Source organism: Lepisosteus oculatus, chromosome 15 (assembly GCF_040954835.1).
Source record: "Lepisosteus oculatus isolate fLepOcu1 chromosome 15, fLepOcu1.hap2, whole genome shotgun sequence".
Taxonomy (NCBI): Eukaryota; Metazoa; Chordata; class Actinopteri; order Semionotiformes; family Lepisosteidae; genus Lepisosteus; species Lepisosteus oculatus.
Window position 1 is genome coordinate 24,247,166 of NC_090710.1, and position 24,801 is coordinate 24,271,966.

Consider the following 24,801-nt stretch of genomic DNA (forward strand, 5'->3'; position numbering starts at 1 on the left):
AGTTCCTGCCTCATGTCTTGACTTCTTGCTGAAAGTGTAACTACAGGTGCTCCTTAAGAGCTGGAGAATTTAAAATAGAAATGTGATTAATTTCAAGCCAGAAATTACAATTGTTTCTATTGTGTTTTATGTAGTTGCAGTAAAAAATGGTTCAGATAATGACACTGTCATCAACTCAATCTTATTACGGTTCTCATATATTTTATGTAGATTCATACAAGTGATGTAAATAGCATTCTAAAGAGTGCATACTTATCAGATGAGTTGAATCAGCAAAATATTGATTTTGTTGTATTTATCTTTTCTATTTTGGTTATTTCCTCAGATATACTCAAATAGTGCCAACCAACCTGGACAATATGTCAATATTGTCAGGATCCGTGGTTAATGGAAAAGTTACAGTGCTAAACCACACCTCATACCTGCCATGTGAAAGATGCTATTGAGCATCCTGCCTAACTTACTACTCCCGCCTCCATCTAGCCAAACTCCAGTGATGTTCAGTGCTGCCCCTTCTGCTTGAAGGAGTCATAAGGACAGGAAAAAGTTAGAAATTATGGGACATCATCAGCACCAACAGTTGTCAAGGACTTTTCAAATCCTCCGCTCAGTCACAGGTATGCTGTCTGGAGGTGATGTCAACAGGCCACCTCTCCTCCTCAGGTTCACTCTGGAACCTGCAACAGTAAGGTTCACATCAAGCCAATGTTCCAGGATATTTACTGTACACAAGGGTCAGTAAAACTGGTTAAAAAGTCTGTTCATAAAAAGTCCATTCCACACATTGCAATGGGGATAAAAATGGGGGAATAAGGCTCGTACTGTAGCTTAGATTACATTTCAGTGAATCTTCCAGAATTTGCTTTGCATGATAACCACATTAAGAGACAAGAATTATTTTACCTATTGGTAATTTTTTCAAGTGTTCTTAGAAAACGGGAAGAACTTCACTGACGTCTATGAGATATTGAGTTACTCACATTAGGTAAGCAGAAAATACTTTTCTGACAAGGTCCCACTTCAACACTATGTGTGATGAAGTTAGGAATCACCCTTGCACTTAAGCATAAGATAAAGCTGCCAGGCTGCTTGGCTGCCAGGGATGATAGGAACAGCTGTCAGGCTAGCAGTAATCAAGGTGGTGTTAAAATCCAGCTCTTACCACCACTGCCAAAACAGATACAGTGAAAGGTCATGGAAGATCTCCATGTCAATCTAACTGTAAATTATTCAGGCTTTTGAGCATAGACATTGCATGCTGGGACAGTCTGCAATGAAATCAATAGAAATAGAGGCACCAGACTGGTGTTAAACTAAAAGATCATTTATTGAATCTTCTGATAAATAGAGGATCAGGGACATCCATGCAGGTTAAAATCTCTTTTACAAGCCCTGTGTTATCTTTTTGTAAAAACCATTTGTTTTTGGTATATTTTCACTTCACCTGTAATTTAATTTCAGAGCAGTATAGGATAGTAAAAATAAAATGAGAATCAATAGAAGGCCTAAAAAACACAGGACTCCTATTGTTATTAATTCAGTTTAGTGTGTGAGAGGAAACAAAGCTCATTATTTAGAAGTCTTTTATTCATGTAAGAAATCTTTAAAAACACACAAGGACATTTCAAGTTAGACAATCTATGATCAGCCTCACAAACGGCGATTAATATGAATCACATTTACCAATCAAATTTAATTGACTCATTATCATATGTTCCCCTTCTTTAAAATCACCTTTCTACACACCCATAAATCTAAAAGTAATCTTTTTGAAGTACCAAATACAGATCTTAGATCTGTCAGTGTTAACTAAGCTTGAACCAAATCGTCTGAAATATCAGTAGAAGATCACTACAGAAGGCAGGCAGAAGGCTAAACATTAAGTGAAAAGCAGACAAAATGTAAAAAAACTAAGCACAATATTTTGTTTAAAATAGATTTTTTTTCCAGCTTATGTTTGTCATAGAAGTAATATGGAAGAAAAAGAACTTGGTCTTCAGAAACATCTTATGATGCAATTTCTAACGAGACTGGGTAGTTGGTGGGAGAAACAAAATGCAGGCTTGAATTTCTAGATGTCTTTCTTTTTATAGAAGGCCAACAGCTCCCATCTGCTAATATATGACAGAAATGAACAGACTTGGCAAACAGCTATAGATAAAGATAACAGTTTAACATTTAGAACTGTTTAATTATGTTGGAGATAAATTTCTGCATTAAACGGTTCGATAATGAATGTCCTTTAGTAAAAGAAGGAATTCAAACTCTCGTGAATTAAAACAAGCCTTAGTAACATGCAGTGTGGCACACCTGGAGGCAGGCTGTCACATGCCAGGCTATCATTGGCAAAACAGTCAAATAAATGCAACAGTAAAAGAAAAGTTATAGTTCTTTTTATTTGCGTTTAACTCACAATACATAATTACCCGTGTCTACTTAGTTAAAACAGCTTTGAATTGACAATACATTTATAAACTAGTTACAAGAAATAAAATAAAAAAATAAAAATAAAAAAAGTCCCCCCTCCCAGAAATGAAAAACCTCACAAGTTCCATCAGTAAGATGTTCTTTCCTTCTCGCCCACTGGTGCGGACACCTCACAGAGGATCTTGCTGCTTTCCCTGACATTTCTGATCGGTTGTTCAGGTGACTGAGGATGGCAGGTCATTCCCCATTGCTGCTTGGGGAATGCGGTTCAGGCAAGAACGTCCATCTTGAGTTCATCACTAATGGACAGGAGAGAATGCTGATCAGGTTACAACTGTGTTTATCATACCCTATGTATCTGAAGTTACAAAGTTTCTCAGCAGGCACAATCTATTTGTTATTTTACTGAAGCTGCTGTTTGTGTATTTTGTTATTCTTCGTAAGGGTGCAACTTTCAAAGGGCATAGATTACCAATCTATATGTTAAGCTTTTGTCTCATGCCCAGGCCAGGACCGACTCGCGTCCTGCATTAGCAACATTCCCACTTCGCTCTGAGCCTGCCACTCAAACTAGATAGGGCTGCCTTTGAATTAAGCCAGCATTAGCCTACTGTAGTTCTCAATCAAGTTAATTAGGTGCCTTATTTAAGTCACCTCGAACTATTCTATCATTGCTCTGTCATTACTATTACTGGTTGTGCGAGCGGCTTTGGCTCTAGCAAGTAAAGCTTATTTGTTCAATTCCCTGAATTCCCTGAATAATGATACAGCGGATTTCCATTTGGGTCTTTTATTTTTTTCCTTTTTTCCCTTTTTATCATTTTCATTTAGACATTTTTCCTCACCTTTGTGTTTTTTTTTCCCTTTTTTAATTATTCTTACACCATCGGCTCGACAGCTTCCTCCCTTTTTTATTTTTTGGCTGGAAACCTCACTTCTTTTTCGAAAGCCCGTTCTTTTTGGAGTTTCCTTTGCCCGCATCAGATCTCCCTTACTTTCTGATCCTGCCATTCTCCGCTTGCATTTTAACATTTTGTCATCCAGGCCTGGTTTTCGACTCACCCACTGTAGTACAGCTCTCCAGTGGCTGCTGCGTAACAGCTTTTCTTAAAAAATACAAAGATCTTTTTAAGAAAAGCTGTAAATATCTATAAATAGTGAAAAAATAAAAAAATATATACATGGTCAACTCATTGGTGACGTCTTTCAATAAACTGTAATAAAAGGAGCATCTCCCTACCTTAAATTTCTATAGGCCTGTTGTTGCTTAAGCTTGTGTAAAAACAGTGAGCTCCACTTTCCTCCACAAAGTCTCAACTGATCTAATAAACTGTAGAATATTACCTCAAATATTTTATGTTTTCACTCTGCTAAAATAAGGTAATTTGTCTTTACAGTATGCTGTACTGTAGCTCTTAGCAACAAATCAGCTTCGCTTAATGGTTACACATACACAACGGTGTTTATCAAAGTAAAATATTAAATATCTTAGATGAAGACATTTCATAGTGGCGTGTGTTAATTACATTTTTTTAAAAGGAATTATGACAGCAGTAAAATCATCCAAATTTGGAATCTTCTTTGCACACTAATCCCCAAATGCTGCCAAATATTGGCCAAATAATTCAGAGGCATTGTAGCTCTTAACAGTTGTCTTTTATTTTAGTATCAAGAACTGTCTGTCAAAACTTTATCATTGTGAAACCACATACCAGTCTCTGACATTTTGACTAATGCGCCCACTGGAAAACTTATAATAGTGCTGCTATTGCAGCTGGCTGTCCAGGACTCTACAGACAGATCGGCCTTTTGATGTTTATATTTGTTGGAAACCCAGGGCACCCATCTACCCTGTGGAAATTACAGTATGGCAGTCCTACAGTATGTGACTCAGTGCCGTAGGACCAAACGTTTTGTAGCTTGTTATAGTCAGAATTCTCTACTTGTAACCACAGCCCACAGGTGTGTGCTCTTTTGTTTTCAAGTCTGAATTTCGGTGGCTCTAAAATTAATGCACAGTGATATATTCATTCTTACAGTTAGAATGCATATCACTGGTGAAAAAGCCATTACAAAAATATGGAAATGAAGACTATTTGTACATTTTGATTTGTAAACTCTTTGGAGTTCCTCCTGTGGTTCTTCTGCCAAGATGAGAGAGTCAGTTAAAGTTCAAGATTAAGTGAAAGCTGAAACACCAAAGTGAGAATGTGGATGTTACGTGATGTTCCTGGTGCAATACATGATTTATCCATTTAAATCTTGTCCATGGCTGGATGGTACTGTATTGGCCAAGCACTGCTGATGTGATTGCATGGCCACTAAGAGGTAACTGCTGTGCTTACCGGGAGAAGCAGGAGTCAAACTGAGTGGTACCAGGTGTCAGGCTGTCCAGTAATTTTATGTGAAAATAGTAAGCATGGCATTCCACCATGTTGGTCTAGGAGTGAGGAAGAGAAACCATAATGCAAAATGGCCTATTACACATTATATAATTGTGGACTAAAATAATTTGCTGTCATTTAAGTGCTTTGTGCATTTCTACTTCAAATCATACCAGACAGGCAGTTCAACAGTATTATTTATTTACAGTATGTAATAGGTGTGTTGTGAAAATATCAATACTGTAGATTACTAGAATGAGACCAGATCTGCATGTCAAACCCACACAAACCCCCCAGTGATTTGGATCAAGGTTATGAGGACTGAAAAAAAAATATCTGTACTTAAGTTGTTCTTCTGGGGTTTGTTTTTTATTTAACATCTAAAATAAATATTGGCAGCCAATCAGGTTCAATGAATCTATAGATATGTTGTGATGGAATAAGCAGTTCTTTTTATCTTACCTACAGTATGATTTAGCTTTCTTCCCCCTTGTTCCTGGATTTAGAGAAATATCAGCCCTGTTACTTGTGTAATGTAGACAGCTGTCCTGTCCGTGAGGCATGGGGCTAAAAGCAGTACCACAGATTTCATAAAGCCATCCTGCAAGTCAGGAGATTAGAAAGGGTTTGTAGCTGGACTGGAACTGGCTTCTTATCTCATATCCATTCCAGAATACCTCTCATGTGCTATTTTTAGGGAACAGTCCAAACTAAAGTAGCAGAACCCTCCTCCTATTGTTTGCTGTAGACAAAAGGACAAGTACAGAAAGTTTAGAAAACCAGTTTCAGAAGAAAGCAAGACTGACTTTTGAAGAATTCCAGAAAGCTTTGTTGCTAAACAGGGAAGCATCGATTTGCTACATAAACATATTGCTGAAATGGCCAGTGTTTCTTTTAGGACTTGGGCTATAAAAATAATCTTATACTGTACTCAATTTGTTATATTGTCATATGTGATTACAGATCAATTAAAACCTAGATTAGTATTTTATTACTGAGATACATTTACTGAAAACCAATGTTTCAATGTACTGTTTAACATGAAGTCTGTGTGATGCAAAGTATTATTATAGTAGTCTCTGTTGATATAGCTTTTTGTATTTTATCTTGGTTTTGTATGGGAATCCACTATTTACATTGGAAGCTCTTACCCCTTTAAAAAAATGTCAGTAGTCTATGCTTACGCACATTTCAGATTGTAATATCAGTCAGCTTGTGCTTCCTGTGCATGATCTTCTGTCACACACCCTAGGTACTGTATTATAACCAGGATTAACACTAAGAATTGTGGTACTGTGGGGCTGTTTTTCATGATAATTAAACCACATTGCTTATGTGTTTGCTCCATTCTCCATATTGACTGTATTTGGCATATTTTTGGATTGTTAGCTCTTGCGTCAGCATTCATGATATCTTGGGTATGTGGTTGGCTGTCCTATATTTCTGCCTGTTAAGCACTTATTGTTTTCCTTTCTTTGCCATTCCATATATAGAAAGGGACAGAGAATTACTTTAACATTCATACCTTCAAACATGTATTACTTATTTCTGCAGAAATCTCTTATTGTTAAACTATGAAATAAAGTGTTTATGAGGATATAAAGCACTTTGTGACAGATATGTATGATATCTTATTTTATGATAATCATGAAGATATACAAGTGAAAATTCTTTAGGGATTCATTTGAAAGCAATCTCAGTTACAATAACTGAAAAACAGAAGATATTTGTTATTACGCCATGATCTGCTCTTCATTTAGGAATTTCAATGACAAATATGATTGAAATTCAATCAAAATTCAGAGAACAGGGCTTAAACCAGGTTATCTTAATTATATTAAATTTCACGTTGATTAGAAGATGCTGGGCTAGACTGTGAGTGACTATTATTGTTTATTTTGTTGAGATGTTTTATGTGCAGTTAATTGTCATTTTGTCTTGATTGTTTTGTCAATAAATGTTTCTGTTTCTGACTTCCTGACACTACAGGCTTTAGCTTACCACTTCCTGTTCCCACATGTAATAAAAAATGCAATAAATTGAAATTTTTCCATGATATTACATTATAACGTGTCCCACATCTAAGGTTATGGAGACAATTATTCAAACTAAACTATATGGAAGTAATATCCTAAAATAGTTAACATGGATTAAAGAATAACCTAAAAATAGCCAAAAAAACTTAGGTTAGAGTGCTTTGAACAAACAACACCACTAATGGATGCACACAGGGAATATGAAATGCTGCATTTAGATTTTCATAAGGGTTTTGATAAAGTTCCACTGAAATGATTAATTCTCAAATTGCAAGCATCAGGCATTTAGAAAACCACAAGTGTTTGGAGGGTGACTTGGGTTTTGAAAAACAGGGGAAGAGAAGTGAATGCTCAAGTGGGGGTGATGTCCGGTTTAGTGAAGTACCAGATGACTCCGTACATACAGTAGAAGGACCACCAGTTTTCCTCATTTATATCAATGTTCTAGATTCTGGTATGATTAGTTAGTCAATTTTGGTAGATTAGAACATGTTAGGAGGATTCAAAAGCAATATAATACTAGCAAATGAAATCCAATAAGATTGAGATAAAATTCAAGGCTGGACAATCACCAGGCTGGTGGCGTTTAATTTAGACAAGTGCAGGGTTTTGCATGCAGGTAGTCAAAACAAACTATGAATACAACATGGGAAATACTGAGAAGGCACTTTTTAACACTAACCCTTAGCCGAGGTGTATATGTTGATCCACCATTAACACCTTCTAGACAAATTAGGGAAGCAAATAAAAAGGCAAACAAAATGCTGAGATTTATAGTAAAAAGCATACTATATCATTTAAATCAAGAGATGGTGTATTGAATTTGTATAAAGTACTAGTAAAGCACCATTTAGCTTAATGTATACAATTGTAATTACATTTGTATAGAAAGATATTGCTACTCTGAAATCTAGAGAAGAGCAACCAGATACATTTCAGATTTTAAGGGAATACCCTACACTGACAGACTGAAGGAACTGACCCTTTTCAGTCTTGAACAAAAAGTCTATAAGTATTCATAATCTTCAAGGGCATCATCAAAGTCAACTGACTGAATGAAGAACGGAATACAAACATACAGAAAGTGCATTTACTGTAAATCTGGAAACACGAGACACTCCTTTACCCGGAAGATTGCAGGATTCTGGAAGGAGCCACCTAGATAAGTTGTTGATGCAGATATACTGAACTGTTTTTCAAGAAACAACTGGACAAGATCCTTGGATCAAATAACTATCAAAATGGCCAGATGGTCTCAATGGACTATTCTTTTATCTTTCTTATATTCTTATTCATTGAGGGCCACTGTTGTTACAACTACACAACTATTTCGAGTTTTTCCATACTGCAGCAGCAATGTAAGAATCCTAAATCAATATACAGTATTTATAATGTGGTAATAAAAGTATTTTAAGGAACACATACAATTATATAACTTTGTAATTATGTAGTTTTATAATTCTATGATATACTGACAATAGACCACTAGATAATTGACATGACATATATTTTTATGATGATAATATGAGTGAACAATTGTTAATAGGCCTCTCTTACCATAGGATTTTCATTTAGATAACGCAAAGGAATACAAAGACTCTTTAAATGTGACATGCCAATTTTTGTTCAACAAAGATTTCCAAAATAAGAAGTGTGCTATAAGTTTCATAAGAGGACAATCTTTTTTGTTAGTTTAATATGCATTATTGACTTTTATTTTCTTATATTCTCTTCAATGAAAGGTAATTAGATTTAGATTAGAACCTTAGATAATTAACCATAAAATTGTAAAATTATCTAATAAATTATCTCATTTTTGAGAGGCAGTGCTGTTGTTTATACATTACTACATACTGTTCATGAAAATGATTTACCACTATTTAAAAACATAATTCCCTAGTTTAAAACTATAAACTTGTTACATCCCTCTGTTGTTTAAATTATATTTATATAAATGTATATACATTGAGTAATAAACAAAACAATAATGGTCACGACTTCTGATTAGTCAATCAACATCCAGCCTCATCACCTGAACTGCAGATTTTGTCCAAATAGTTAATGGAAGTCTGGGATAGAAATCTCTGAAAAATGCTACGATGGAAAATGTGTAAATCAAGACAGTCTCTATGACCTGTTTAGAAAGGTAAAAATAAGGTAAACCTACTCAAGAAAGAGGATTTGAGGATATATTGAAAGCACATATGATCTGATATGGTTTCCAAATTAATTTGGGAATTCAATTTCTTATCCATTCCTTACCTTGTTTGATATTATGATAAACAAAGACAGGAATGGGTCAACAAAGTGGCACAGTGCTGACCAGGGACCCTGAGTTCAATTCCTGGGATGCTCTCTGCATTAAGTTTGTAGGTTCTTCCAATATTCGCAAGGGTTTCCTCCAGGCACTCCAGTTTCCTCCTAAAGTCCAAAGACATACTAGAGGATACTTGGCTTCTGGGAAAACTGGCGTGTGCGTGCGCGTGCGCGTGCGCGTGCGCGTGCGCGTGTGTGTGTGTGTGTGACTTGTGATGGACTGGTGTCTCAGCCAGAATGGATCCTGCCTTGTGCCCATGGCTTGCCAGGATTGGCTTCAGCTCTCTGTATTGGATAAAGTATATCTTGAATAGCCTCTTTCACAGTCATTTAAGATATTTAATGACCAGCCCATACCTCACTTACACCAACAGGCCAAACAGCTGTCCTGTGCTATTATATTAACTTATCTATCTTATATATGTTATATGTATTATGCCACAAGTGGTCTTTTACTTCTTCCAGGGCAATCTACTTGAAAATAATCAAAATTATCAAACTAAACACATTTTAAAACACTGTATGTATAACATTTACAGCATGTTAATAATTAAAGGAATGCCCAATTCTTTACTGCTCTTCAGTTAAAATAGGAGCTTTTATTATCTCTGCAAGTTTCCCACACCATTATTTACTTTTGAATATCCTATTATATTAAATTAAATTTCAAGAACAGAAAAGAAACAATCAAGAAATCATGTGAAAGCAAAAAAAAAAAACGGGTTGACCTTTAATTTGAGTATTTGATCACATTTGTTTGATTCTTTTATTATTGATGATCTGATCATATAGCCTGACAATTAAAATCAGCTTTACCTGCTAATTTGTGATGATCAAACTGGTCCTTTCCAAAGAAACCTCACTCCTTAATGAATCCTTTCTTTACATTTGGAAAGTCAGTTTTTGCTGTTTTCCTAAACAAAAAGATCCAAATTGGTCAATGCCTTATTCAGTACCATGAATTTCTCTTCTACTTTCATTACTCATGTCTCGTCTGTGACCACGACTGTTGGAAAAAGTCAGCTCTCTTGGAGAATTCACTTGGCTCTCTAGATTCTTGCTCTGACTGTGGATATTGTGAGACTGTGAGCCCTTATCCCCGATCTGACTCCCAGAAGCAATTTAATACTTCTCATATGTCCCCAGGCGTACAGGGCTTATTGATGTGCTGATTTTGACAGGTGTGCAATGCCGTTTTAGAACATAGACTTTCGTAAACCCTTTACAAAAATATTTACCAATTCATCACTTTTAAAAATATCAATGTCCTTAGAATGTATGTATATTAAAGAGCAAGGGCCATATTGTTGAATAATAATAAAATGTATGGTATTTACAAAAATTAAGATAAAACTGTTTACCTATATTACCTATAATCTTAGTTTCTATGCTTCCTGAAAAATATTTTTTGCCCAATAAAAGACCGAACTTTCTTACTCTACTCATAGACTGCATTTCTGGTAGAGACAGTTGGTGCGCATCTCTTGTGTGTGTTGGCTCATTCTAAAAGGATATATCTTTTAAAAAAGTGCAGGTGCTTTAGTTGATTGTTTTGCTCTAGTCATTGATCTGGTAACATGACCTTTTACTTTAACCTGAAAAAAAAATTACTTAGATATTTACAACTTACTTTTTAAACAGGATATTATTTTTTCACTCTTTTACATGGACATGATCTTGAGGAATTTAGACTGTATGTAGAGTATTTAATATCTGAAACACATGCAAGGATTAAAAACATTTAGAGCTTAACTACAGTTACACAATCAGTTAAAGTACCTCTCCAGTACTTTACCTCCAATCAGTAAACGAACAATACACTCCAGGGTTTTGTTGCCTAATAGTATATTGTAAGTTGAAGACAGTCTTATCAACAATGCATTCTGATGAACTTACTGATATCACTCACGCAAAATATATACCTGCTTAGATGTGACATAAAACCAGATTCTTCACTTTTCTTTTCAAACTCACATTCCTGCCTAAATTCAGTTACATTTACACTTCATTTTACCTTATGCATCTTTGGACTTAAACCAGTTCTCCACTTACAAATACATTTTATAATATACAAACTAAAACATGTTGGGAACCACATATCCACTGCTTATGTCCTCTTTATACTTCAAATACTCCATCAGAAGATATTCTTGATATTTATACACTTGAAATTTAATATTTACTTACTGTTAAAAAGCTAATTTCACTTTGCTCAATATTGTACAAAATGTCAGTTAAATTAAATCATTATGTAACTTTCAGCATGAACCCTGTGATGTTCCCAAAATGAATGATCTAAATATATTTGCAAAACATTAATTTAATATGCTTTTAACTGAATTACTAGAATTCATTTTAGGTAATGTAGTGAATGTGATTTAGCAATGTTTTAAGTAATACTAATGAAATTCTGCTTCATGAGACATCATGAGACAACATGAGAGTTCCGTGAACTAATTTTCATGGAAATGTAATGTGATAAAAACAACAAATACCTCATGCCCAGTTTCTGAAAACTAAAACAAAATTAAGAAAAAAAGACATTTCGGCTCTTGGAGTCTTCTTAGAATGTGGGTGTGTGGTTGAAAATGAGAGTTCAGAAATATAAAAGCAAGGAGATGAAAAGATAGACAATGTGAGGATGGGTAGGGGATGGTGAGAAAAAAGAGCTAAACAGATGTGAGTATGGGAGACAACGGAGAGCAGAAATCTGTTGATGAATATTGGAGATCTAGAATGAAATTAGCTGATCTTTGAAAGTTAAAGGAAGGTGTGAACCTAGTTTATGGATACTTTGGCTTCTGATAAATGATTTAGGAGTTTCTGAATCCCTGTGAAATTATGTAGAAAAGAAGGTCAGTGTGGTCATTAGCAAGAGAGGCAAAATAGCTTTGTGAACTGAACTATCAGCTTCTTAAAAATGTTTGATCCCCACAGTTATAATATCCTTAATATGGTCAGCCACACATCTTTCTGTTTTACAATATAAACAGTATAAATATAAACAATATACAATATAAAATATATTTACAATATAAATCACATATATACCTGTTGGTAGGGTTGTCTCAATGGTTTCTGAATTACATTTCTTGTTTTCTTGATTACAATTGGTAAGATGTCTTAGGCCCTGAGGATTCAATGACCTTGAGTGTTTCTAGTGTCCAAAACAGTTCTGCCACTTCTGTGAGAATCATATTTAATTATCAGATTTATTAAAGAACTGTGTTACTCTGCTCTGCTGCCTGTTATTGTCTCAGATACATTTGACTTAGTCCTTTACAGTTTTTATACTTTTTGTTATTAATTTTAGCCTCCATTGCAATATTCTTTTCCATCTCTCTCTTGCCCTTTCTAATATCACCTTTTATTTTTGCAATAATTGAGTTTGCTGGCCCACTGAGTGTTCTTGAAATAACCCGTGTACTGTGTTTATGTTCTTCCTGGATATGTATTTTCAGGTAATACAATGGCTTTTTTTGCAACAATTGTCCATTGTCCAATGGAAGGTTAAGGTAAAAGCAGGAAAGAAGGCTGTGTAGCTAATTTTCAACTGTAGGGTCATGATGTAAAATAGAGAGGCTTTGTCTAAAGAATCTGGAAATAGAAAGGTTAAGTACATATGTTAGTATTTGATGACTGTAGTCAACATAAAACATTCTGGACCATAAAACTGAAAGCTGTCAAAGAGCTATCGAGATTTGATAGTATCCTTACTATTTGAAGTAAGACTGTCAGTATAGGCTGGCAAAACTGGGCATCCTGGGTAGTCAGATTTGTGAATCTTGGGAAGGAAACAGAACAGAGATACTGTATATGTGATTTTCAACAATGAGATAATAAGCCTTAGAAGTAACAGTAATTGCTTATTGATCTTACTTCTTTGTGGCAAATGAGGATGTGGATACAACCTCCTTTTCAGCCAGTTGTTGGATTCTGTAAAGCTGAAGAGTATTCAGCTGTGTTAGTTGTTGAGACTTCAGCAATGTACAGGTCCTTTTCCCACACTACAACAGCACCACCCTTGCCCACATCTTTGGTAACAATATCAACTCATCATTAAGTAAGAAACGTGGGTAGGATTTCCCTCTATGTCCATGGCTTTTCACCCTGGCAGAGATAACATATTCCTTTACATTTCAAGCCATGAGAAACTCATTCCTGTTGTAACAGAAATTACAATTTGTTTAACTTTAGTGTACTTTTACTGGACTTTTTTGCTCACTGTTTTCTAACACATTGATAATACTTTGTCCATTTCATTAGGCACCAAGGGGCTTTTAAATATTTAAGAATTTCTTTCAATTACAGTGGACTGTGTAATCTAGTTAAAATACATATTTACAATTGTTTGACAATATCACATAGAATTGAGGGATAGCTTTTTTTACTCATCTTGTTATGATGAATCTAATTAGAATGAATGTTCTTTTTAAACTCAGCTGTTTCTTTCAAATGTTTCTCTGTTATTGTCTACATTCTTGCTTTAAAGAAGTTAGTAAGTTAACGTGCTAGAGGATAAAACCATAGAAAATCTACAATAAAGATACACAGAGAACCCAAGGGAAAAAAATAAACATCAAAGCATCAGGTATTTAAGGACTTTTAGAAATAAAATGCATGAGATAGAAGCTACTACATAAGCAGGCAATTACTTGGAAGGATACATGGCCAAATGAGACATTGTATTTGTGACTACACAGTTTTCCGCAGTTCCAGTGTAAGTGCAGTATAGATCAAAACTAGTAAGACTAGTTTACTAACTAACAAGACTTAAGATCATTCTCCTGATAGTGGTGACCCTGGTATCTGTACTTTTATTGATTTTCTATTTATTAACCATTGCTCATCCCAAACACATAGCCTGTAATTGGAGAATTAATCTTCCATGGAACCTTTATGAAAAACTTTCTGAAAATCTAGATACACCATATCACGTGAGTGTATCCATTGGTGTCGTTGCTTGTTAAAAGAACTCTAAGTTAGGCGAGATCTTTCTTTTCTAAATTACTTTTGTATTGGTGATCCTCAATTTCAGTTCTAATAATTTGTCTCATAACCCTGCATGTGATAGTCAGATTTATTGATCTGTAATTACCTGAGTCAGTTCTGCCTCTCTTCTTGTAGATGGGAACACATCGGCAATTTTCCAGTTTGTGGGATCCAGATCTACTGTATGTTGAGTGACTGTTGGTAGAATTGTCTCAATGGTTTCTGAATTACATTTCTTGTTTTCTTGATTACAATTGGTAAGATGTCTTAGGCCCTGAGGATTCAATGACCTTGAGTGCTTCTAGTGTCCAAAACAGTTCTGCCACTTCTGTGAGAATCATATTTAATTATCGTATTTAATAAAGAATTTTGTTAATCTGCTCTGCTGCCTGTTATTGTCTCAGATACATTTGACTTAGTCCTTTACAGTTTTTATGCTGTTATACTTTTTGTTATTAATTTTAGCCTCCATTGCAATATTCTTTTCCATCTCTCTCTTGCCCTTTCTAATATCACCTTTTATTTGTTTGCATGTAATTCATTGTTATCCTTTTCTAGAACTGGGTACTATTGCTTTTTAATCATTTTATGAAGTGTTTTCTTATCCCTTATAACTGAGCCATTTGGGTTATTGTTTTGGCTTTTGATTAACTGAGTCTTGGGAGAAAACATCTAAGAGAATCTTTTTAAACTGTTGTCACCCATTCGACTCATCCCAGACCTATCCTTTCCCTTGCCAGATCTCTTAAGACCCATCACTTTCCTTTGAAGTCGGCTTTCCTGAAATTGTACACTTTTGATTTGGACTAAGTCTGCCCAGTTTCAAAACACACTTAAAATCATTCCATAAATAATCAGTTTCCCAATGGTTCTCTCACTTTTGATTACCTTACTCTGTCTAGGTGCTCAGATAAACTGGGTCAGAAAGCCGTTATTAGCCAAATCTACCATTTCAGTTCCTAGTGCTGATTCCCCTGTCTGTATGGGGGAATTTTAAGTCTCCAATAAAAATGACTTCTTCTGTAAAAGCTGGGAAGAGATACTAAGAAACCAAGCTCTGGAAATGTCAGGAGTGAAATTCCAAGTGGTTAAGATCTGATGACCACAGATTAGAACGCTCATCCACCCCAACCCTTTACTATGTACGCTTGTGCTAGTTAAATCTGAACACACAAGCACTCTTGCCATTTCAACTGGGTCACTATGGCTCTAGACAAATATCTCAGACATGCCATGTTGTGTCTTTAAAGTCAGCTACATCTGTAAACAAATTTTAATTTTATAGAAAACATTTCCAGAAACTTTGTTACTTGCATCATTTTGTTGGCTTGATTAGACTGAAAAACATCCCTTGGAATCTCATCTCAGTTTCAATCCCTTCCGCTGTTGCATTCCTGAACTACCAACAGCAATGCACAACACTTTAGACAACAGTAATATTCTTATAAGATTTAATTTTTTCATCATTATTAACTCCATTCAGTATGATTCATTCCAGCCATCCACTTTCTAACCTCATTACCAGCACAATCATTGGAGGACGCTGTCCAGGCAAACAATGGGTGCAAGTCGGGATGCACATGTGTTTATATTATTCTTATCATTATGTCAGAGTATTGTGTCCTATCACAAATAAGGAGTACACTGATTACATAGTAATTTGCAGGAAGATTCTGGGACAGAAATAAAACTGAACACCGCAATGTTGTGAATTGATTAAGCAATAAATTAGAATGACACCTATGAGAATAAAACCTATGAGAACTAAGAACAACATGAATAATATCAGTATCAGTAATACGCTACTATTTCATTTTAGACTAGCTGTGCATTCAATTGCAACAGAAAAGCTGGCAAGTGGGAGGTGTGTTTTTTTCCTTCAACAGCATATACTGTATAACATTCTGATGCACAAAAGAAGTCATGGGAAAGTACGGTACATTTTAACAAGATAGCAGGCCTGCCACCTTCGCTTGAAGAGGACTTGAATGAGAGCCATCCTATACCAGCCATCATTTCAGAAATAAAATGCTTCAGTGAAGCTCAGCCAGTTAACTACAGTTGCTGTTATGTGGTCATTCAGTGAACACTAACTTACAGTAAGTCCTCATTTTGCTAACACCTCTCTACTCTCATGACAAATTTGATAAAAGTTGCTGACCTTTGGGTAACATGGGGAAAAAAACTAGGAACCACATGGGATTTTTAGGTCTCATAGTACATTAAGTACTTCAGTCCTGGCAATAAGGTTAAGTAAATAATTCAATTATATAATTAAGAACTCAGAATGAAATCAAGAAGACACTGCTGCATGTGAGGAGTGGAGTTGAGGCTCCTTTCTAGCATTATAATATTTTATGGGTCTCCTGTCATTTGTTACTTTAAAGTGGTATTAAAGTAACTCATCAAACCTGCTTTTCAGGAGTTTTTCAAGACTAATTTCTGATTTTCTGGGCAGAACGTTTCCAACAGTTGCTGATGACGGATACTACACCAGTCAAACAGTGGTATTTTCTTGAAATTATTTCCTCTTCTTTGAGAAATTGTGAACAAGGCAGAAACTTTCATGGTGCACCTGTCAAATAACCTTCAAAAATGAGGATATCCGAATACAGTAGTAGTTCAGATTATTTCATAATGCTAATGTTCTGATATTGTTATAATACTAAATCACTTGAGATCGTAATTAGAGATAAGGATAATTTAATTATTAATACAACAAACGTAGATAACTGATAACCTTCCTTTACTTGTGTGCATGACCTTTTTCTAGGAAAACTGTACAGGTGGAGACAGCTTTGTATAAATTTGAAAGAACAGACTGCTTTCAGAGAAATACAAATGTCAAGATTTCCTGTAACAATGAGATGTGAATAAAGTTATATATTGAGAAATGACAAGATATTATCAAAATAAGAGTCAAGAATGAATAATAATCCTCATCCACAGTCCCCCACTACATGATTTGTAGCCTTCAATCCTTGTAACTGTGCAGCTTGAAAATATTTTTATATTCCAATAATACTATCAATAAATATTCAATGTTTTCAAAGCTATAATGTACAAAATCATGAAAGATAACATGCTAGTTCTCACTATCTTTTTGATTTAGGAACAAGTTTAATTTAAATTTGGACTACAGTGCCACCTTGTGGAAATAAGGGTATTACAATAGAAAGAAGCTTCCCTTGAAAATGAAAACATGAAAATAGAAAAATATAATTCAATGATCAATTTTCTCTTACAAAAGACTTCGACATTTGTTATGATTTAGATGTTTCCTGTGCAAACTAAACTTTAGCAATATTGATGGAAACACAAATATGCAATCCATTTATTTTGTTTGTCTTTAAATTAACTTGAAGTCTTGCCTCCTGGGCTTACTTCTTTGATTGACAGGCCACTCTCCAAAAATGAATAATTGCACCTGTTCAGCATCTCTGTGTGTGCCATGTTTGACACAAATCAGTAAAAGACATTGATATATTTCTCCTAATCTCTTTTTCAGCTGTGTATAATACAATTCAGAGTGGACCCTTGTTTTACACTTACATTTTTTGCCTTACAATATAAACACAAGTATTTAATTGCCAGAAAATAAGCAGAAGGGATCAAACACACACTTTACATTTAAACCTTGATTAATTCCCCCTTAGTAAGTCTTAACTACTTCCAACCATTTTTTCTAAGATCTTAAAAGAAATGAGAAGGCAGTGAAAGTTCAAGTTCAAGTTTATCATCATTATACTCATATACAGATATATGGTATAACAAAATGCTATTTAGCTAGCTCTCAGACGATAAGTAGTACAAAAAAAACAACAATACAATTGTATAATAAAAGAAAGACAGAGACAACAGGCAGTGTGCAAAAACAACAACAGGCAGTGTGCAAAACAACAAAAGGTAACAGGTAATGTGCAAAACAACATCAGATGTACAAAAACATGCATCAGCAGGATGAAATAAAAGGATAGAAAATTATGGGGAGTGAGCTTTTTGACATATAAGGTAGAGGTAGATTTCAATGTGTGTTTGAAGTTTTGATAAGAAAGAAGGCACCGTGAGGTTCAGATCATAGGTGAGAGGTGAGGTGAGAGAGGCTGGGAGTTTAATAGTTTGATTGTGCGGGGGTAAAAACTGTCTCCATGTCTGGTAGTCCGAATGCTCCGGCACCGTTTTCCAGATGGTAGAGGGTCATACAGTCTGTAGCTGGGGTGTGTGGGGTCTTGGATGATACCTAGAGCTTTTCTCAAGCACCGTCTGTCATAAATGTCCTGTATGGATGGGAGGGCAATCCCAGTGATGGACTGGGCAGTTTTCACCACCCGCTGTAGGGCTTTGCAGTCAGCAATACTGCAGTTGCCATACCACACTGTGATGCAACCTGTCAGTGTGCTTTCTGTAGTGCATCTGTAAAAGTTAGTTAGGATCTGGGGACATATCTTAGCCTTCTTCAACCGTCTTAGGAAGTACAGGCGCTGTTGCGCTTTCTTGATCAGACAGATTGCATTGAGAGACCACGTTAGGGCCTCGGTGATATGGACACCAAGGAATTTGAAGTTACTGACCCTTTCCACTTCAGTCCCGTTGATGTGGATAGGGGCATGTCTGTTTTGCAGTTTCCCGAAATCAATGATCAGCTCCTTGGTTTTGCTGACATTGAGGGTGAGGTTGTCGTCTTCACACCATGTTGTAAGGAGATTGACCTCCCTGTAGGCCTTCTCATCACTGTCTGCGATCAGACCTACAACTGTGGTGTCATTAGCAAACTTGATGATGGGGTTGGTGTTGTGTTTGGCCTTACAGTCGTGGGTGTAGAGGGAGGAGAGTAATGGATTAAGCACACACCCCTGGGGGACCACCCAGGTGTGGTTTCCAAGCCTACCAGGTCTGCCTATCAGAAAGTCCCGAATCCAGTTGCAGAGGGTGGTGTTGAGACCCAGTGCACTGAGTTTCTTGACTAGTTTCTCTGGAATGATAGTGTTAAAAGCTGAGCTGAAGTCGATGACTAGTAGTCTTGCGTATGTGTTCTTTTTATCCAGATGAGATAGGGCAGCGTGTATGGCAATGGAGATTGTGTCATCTGTGGATCTGATGGGCTGGTAGGCAAATTGGTACAGGTCCAGTGTTTTTGCAATGGTGTCCTTAATGTGCTTCATGACCAGCCTCTTAAAGCACTTCATGGTGACAGGTGTTAGTTGCCACCGGTCAGTAGTCATTAAGACAGTCACTGTGGTTTTCTTGGGTATTGGGATGATGGTGGTTGTCTTGAAGCAGGTGGGGGCTACAGCTTGGGCCAGAGACATGCTGAAAATGTCTGTGAATAAGAGTGTTCTCACATACTGGCAGGATAACCATGTGTTGCCACAAATTACTCATAAAAGCATCCTTCACATTTTAATTTTAGCTTACATTGTATGATAACACCAGGCTTGGAAGACAAATGGTCTTTTTCCCCCCCAAACTCCAGTGCTAAGAAATATAATGTGAAAACGCAGTGCCTAAATTGCTCCCAAAATAAAACGTATGAAAAGGATAAGATTTGCACCTTAATAAATTCAGTATACTGTAGCTTCAATATAAAAAGAACACAACAATGACTAAAAATGAGAGGATATCTTTCATCCTATTTAGCTTGTTTTGCTTTTTAGAATCTAATTGTTTCAAGGACCTCAGTCATTTCATACTCCTAAAACACCATGTGTAAAGACATCCTTCTAACAATTTTCCACCTGCGTTGTGTTTTATTATTTCAGAAAAAATTGAAAACATGTATCTTATAACAATACATTTTATACTCACTTGAATCCTTCATACAAGTGCACTTCTGCTGATCGATTTTATGATAATGTAATTGAATGCTATGACAAATAAAATTGCATTAGATTTGCTAGTTCAAAAATTACTAAAAAGAACTGCTTAATACGAGAGTGTGAAGTGAAATTGATTATTCTAGACTTAATGTAGTTATAACAAATCTTACTTGGAACTGGCAGGGTATAGTAAATCATTAATTATTTGACATGCTCAAGCTCCACAATGCTAGACAGGACAGTTAGTTCCAAGGGGAAGACTGGCGTCTTTCACTGATGTGGCTGCAAGCCTGCAGGTATCGAGCAAGTTGCAGGAGTCACACTGACAGCTGACATGATTCTGGCTAACGAATCCCAACACAATCCTAATGATACTCTGCCTGGGGAGTCCCCATTCCTGGCTGACATGACCCTTGTGTAAATTTGTGTCATCTAGGCTGGAGAGCTTAACCTGAATTGTCCAAGCACTTTTACAGCTTGGACAACTCAAAAGCTGGCTCTCACTTTCTTTATCTTTTCAGATATTTTTAGAACAGTAATCCATTGATTTGAACATTGAACAGTGGAATTCAGAATTTAAAAAATGTCCTGTATTATCTTAGCGTTCTCTCTAATATCAATGCTTATATTTGGAACATAAGACAGTTCTTTAATGCACTTCCACTTTGCAATCAATGTAGCAACATTATATTACAAACCACTTATTCTTAAAATAAACATGTTTCTGGTTTCTGAAGTTAAAAGTGAGGTCTTATTTCAAATGGATTTTACATAAAATAATAAATGAAATAAATCAATCTAGCATAATGTAGTAACTACAGGATGTGGTGTTTATTTACCAAATAAATAATTACATAAAATACATCTAAAAACGCAGCAGTGATAGTTGTGTTGGATAACCATCACTTTCCTTAAGTGTCCAGGACAGCACATTTAGTTACTGTTCTCTTTTGCATCAATAGTTCCCGTACGGTCTGCATGTTAATTTGGTTAGAGATGCCACTTCTGTCTCCAGGGGATCAAAAACACCCCTGTGTGACAGTCTTAGTGCACACTAGAAGTTCAAAAGCTATAGGTTGAACATCACCCATCAGCTCTTCAAAAGTTCAACTGTTCTTGCTCCAGGTGCTTCCACAATTTCCCCAGACATAAACTCTTCCTGTAGACAGGAAATACATAAAATGCAATAAATATTTTAACTCATGATGCACAAGAGAGAAATTTTTCTATTGCAGATAAATTACTTTACATGCCTCTCAACTGTAAAAAAACTCTACTTTTCCCATGAATGTAGTAAGATACCATTACATGTCAGAAAAAAAGCAAAGCAGGACTGATTCATTACACAGATGGAAGACCTCTCAGGACTAACAGACTGTTGATAGAAGTAGTGTTGGCAAACTGATAGGTGGCACCCTTACCTTGAGACAAAATTTCCTAATTAATTAGGAATAAGCTATAGTAGGTACCTTTGATGAGTTGTTAAATCAAGGTGCTGAATATTTGGTCAATAAATGTCACATTATACTATTGGTGTGAGAAGGGGTGTTAACCCTTGGTGGGCTTGCGCAATCTGGCCTCCCTAATTTCTCACTTCTTCATCTCATATGTTGTGTAGTGGGGCTGTCATCACTTCTGTGGGAGCTCCACTTCAGTGGTGCTTGAACAGAATCCACTGCTAAATGAGAAGCATTTAGCAAGACTTGAAAATGACTTTATGGTTAAAAATAGTTTTACATATTAGCACAAGATTCAACATACCTTGTCATAGATTACTCTGACTATTAGTGAACAGCTGGGACAGGTAGCTACTTCCTCGCCATTTTCTAGGTCTTCCTGGAAGGTTAAAGATCAGTCAGATCACATACAAACCAGAATAAACTCTCAATTTTTAATAGAAAGGAACAACGGTAATGGATAGACAAATATTTTGATGTGGTGTATTTAACTTCTCAGAAGGGTGTTCATAAAACTAATTCTCACATTACAGGAAGAAATGCATTTAGGGAAAAGTTATATAATTGACAATTGGTTAATAGAGTACAGGTAAAGGGTGAATGCTTAAGTTGGGGGTAATTTAATTTGTGAAGTACAACAGGGAATAGGACAAGGAGCATACTCTTCCTAATTTATGTCAATGCTGCAGATTGTATTAGATTTGGTGCATTAGTCAAATATGAAGATTATGCCAAATATAGATGATGAGCAAGCATTGTAGAAGCAGCAAATACATTTCTAATTGATTTAGATAAAATTCAAGAATGAGCAAAGACCTGACACATGACACATTTTATTTTATGCAGACAAGTGTTGGGTACAAAAAAAAAAACAGACCAGGAAACGGTTCTTTGCACCAAAGTATAAAAATACAAACACTAATCAGTTGTTTCTTGACTTATAAACATTTGAACTACAATCAGTTAACACTACCTGAATAAAATTTTAATTCACGCCTAGTGAACGCAGACTATGAAGAGGAATTGCAATTGTAAAAAAATCGCATTTAATTCAAAATCAATGACTCTCCCAGGGAAGCTCCACAGAGGTAACGCAGGATATCCCAAATTTTACCTAAATTAAAGAACTTAACTTTCCCTCAACAGTGTTATTGTTCACAGTCCTTCGCGACATTTCCTGTATTTCAAACTAGCAATACAATCAATTACTATTAATTTAGATCCGACGTTCGTGAGTTTCGAAAACTATTTCAACAGAAAAGCGTGTTAAACCACTTGATACAAAATCTTATTTAAAAAGAGAAAATACGTAGTTTCTTTAAAAATCCATTAACTGTATTTTTACAATTACAATTACAATTACATGCTGCATAATTAATTAAGTACAGTAATTCTGAAGTAAATTGAGACCTACAGAAACGTGTAGGACTATTCTTGAATAAGGCCATGTACTGTACTATATACATATTACTTACTTTAGTTATAGCGAAACGGTCCCCACATGGACAGGGAAAATAGTATGTCTCCGTTTCCTCGTCATATTCAAAATCTTCTATCTCTACTTCGTCGTGAAAAACAGACATTTTAACGTTTAATAGCAACACATATTCAAGAAAGTGACATTCCACACGCTGCCGCCGTTGCCTTGATCTCGTGTTTTCTCACACTACCGGCGCGTTTTTCTGACGTCATGTGCGCGTTGCATTTTGGAACTGGTATTTCTTCTCCCTTCATCCCCTTTTACCGGTATAGTTTATATAAAACTATGTTAAAATAAATCTCTAATAACTGTCACAGTAGCGTGTTTTGGCTATGGGATTAACAGTTTCCAATTTACTTGAGTATGGATTATTGTAAGATAATTTTACAGCTCAAAGTTTATTTGTTTTGCCCTTTTATTTTTTTCTTCTACTCTGTGTTACCTGAAAAAAAAACGTCCTTTGCGAATAGAATTGTTTTTTTTATGGCTGTACTAAAGAAAGTAGCAGCACCCCCATTTTAATAAGATTACTGCTGACATTTCGTTTAAATCATAAAATAAGATTTCAAGCTTACACATCCTTAGTGGAGTGCAGGGCTGGTGATTGTGGTGTAGAGTTGTTTTGCATTTTGAGAAACACTGTTCATATGTTCATATGTTCACTGTTCAGGTGGGGAGCTGCATCAGCATGCGTAAGCTGCAAAGGAACAAGTAATAGATGTATTCCATGCTAAAAAGAGAAGAAAGAAAACAACGTTTCGGGAGTTCCTTTCTTCTCTTTTCAGCATGGAATAAACCTTAACTTGTTTCTAAAAATAAATAAGTTAATGTCTAATTTTGAATTATAAACCAGAAACCACAAGCTAGACTGTTTCATATTAAATTCACCAAATCACAACATTCCATAATGTTTTATTTTTGCTAAGGCTTTATGTTTTGTAGTGTTTGGACCCTTGAAAAACACTTGATGCATCCACTTATAAATTTTGTTAGTTTACTACTCTCTAACATTACAAATATAATAGAAACACAATGTTTTTTTGGTTTTAAAGCATACACATCATGGTTCTTGCTTAAGTCAAAGCATGCATATGGAACAAAGAAATCTAGATAATTTGGCTGGCCGCTGACATATGTATGCCATAGGATAATGGTTGATACAAAAGCAACAGCTTCTTGTGCCTTGTCAAGATTAGGGGCAGAACCTTTCAAACTGAATCTCCCCAGTCTTTCAATAGAGCAGACTATTTAAAGCAGGAAAAAAAAGAAGATATATCCAAAAAGTTTTTACAATTTTAAAGGATTTTAACAAGTCAACCCAAAGGACTGCTTTATGACCAACAGTGAGACAAGGACAAAAAATCGAAATTATGAGGATGTACCTTTAGGATTAAAAACAGGAGGCACAATTTATGCAAAGGGTTGAGGCTATTTGGAGCAAAATACCTAGACATACTTTTGAAGCATTTTTTATCTGTAGCAAAGAGTGACAATAGAATTGAGCTCGTTTTTGGATCAAGCTTTGTCTCATCTATACCTGCATATGGAGCCAATCTGATTGGGGTGGGATCTTACCTTTGTATTAAAGTTGATTTCTATGGCCTTAAGTAAAATTTAATTCAGCACCTGTCAAAGACATTTCAGACAAGAATATTTTTTAAAAGAATGTATAAAAGAAAAATAAAGGAAAGTGATTGAGATTCAGGCCACAGATTCCCGCCGTGTACCTGTTGCTTACCTGGATATGTTCTGACAGGCTCCCTGTACTGGATAAAGTGGTTAAAAAGTGATGTAAGGAAGACTCACTGATGGTAGTTTTTACCAATAACGAAACTGGGAGTGTGTTTTGCTTCTCAGTAATATGTTCTTGTAAGTATGAACAGCAGGGGGAGC

The 24,801-nt window shown here is 35.7% G+C and overlaps 1 protein-coding gene and 1 long non-coding RNA gene across 3 annotated transcripts; both read right to left on the reverse strand.

The window, feature by feature from the left end:
* Window positions 1-430: 430 nt before the first annotated feature.
* Window positions 431-5,741, reverse strand: LOC107079505 (uncharacterized). Of its 2 annotated transcripts, XR_011181682.1 has the most exons (4): window positions 5,274-5,741; window positions 4,773-4,867; window positions 2,547-2,726; window positions 431-677 (listed from the first exon to the last, which is right to left on the reverse strand). It is a non-coding gene; the product is annotated as an uncharacterized lncRNA (long non-coding RNA). The 2 variants fall into 2 exon arrangements; XR_001480433.2 differs by lacking the exon at window positions 431-677 and having other exon boundaries at window positions 2,378-2,726; window positions 5,274-5,710.
* A 15,039-nt stretch (window positions 5,742-20,780) lies between these two features.
* Window positions 20,781-23,104, reverse strand: dph3 (diphthamide biosynthesis 3). Its single transcript, XM_006639155.3, has 3 exons — window positions 22,904-23,104; window positions 21,733-21,807; window positions 20,781-21,130 (listed from the first exon to the last, which is right to left on the reverse strand). Exons 1-3 carry the CDS (start codon window positions 23,009-23,011, stop codon window positions 21,062-21,064), a joined length of 252 nt encoding a protein of 83 aa, XP_006639218.1. The 5' UTR covers window positions 23,012-23,104; the 3' UTR covers window positions 20,781-21,061.
* Window positions 23,105-24,801: the final 1,697 nt, after the last annotated feature.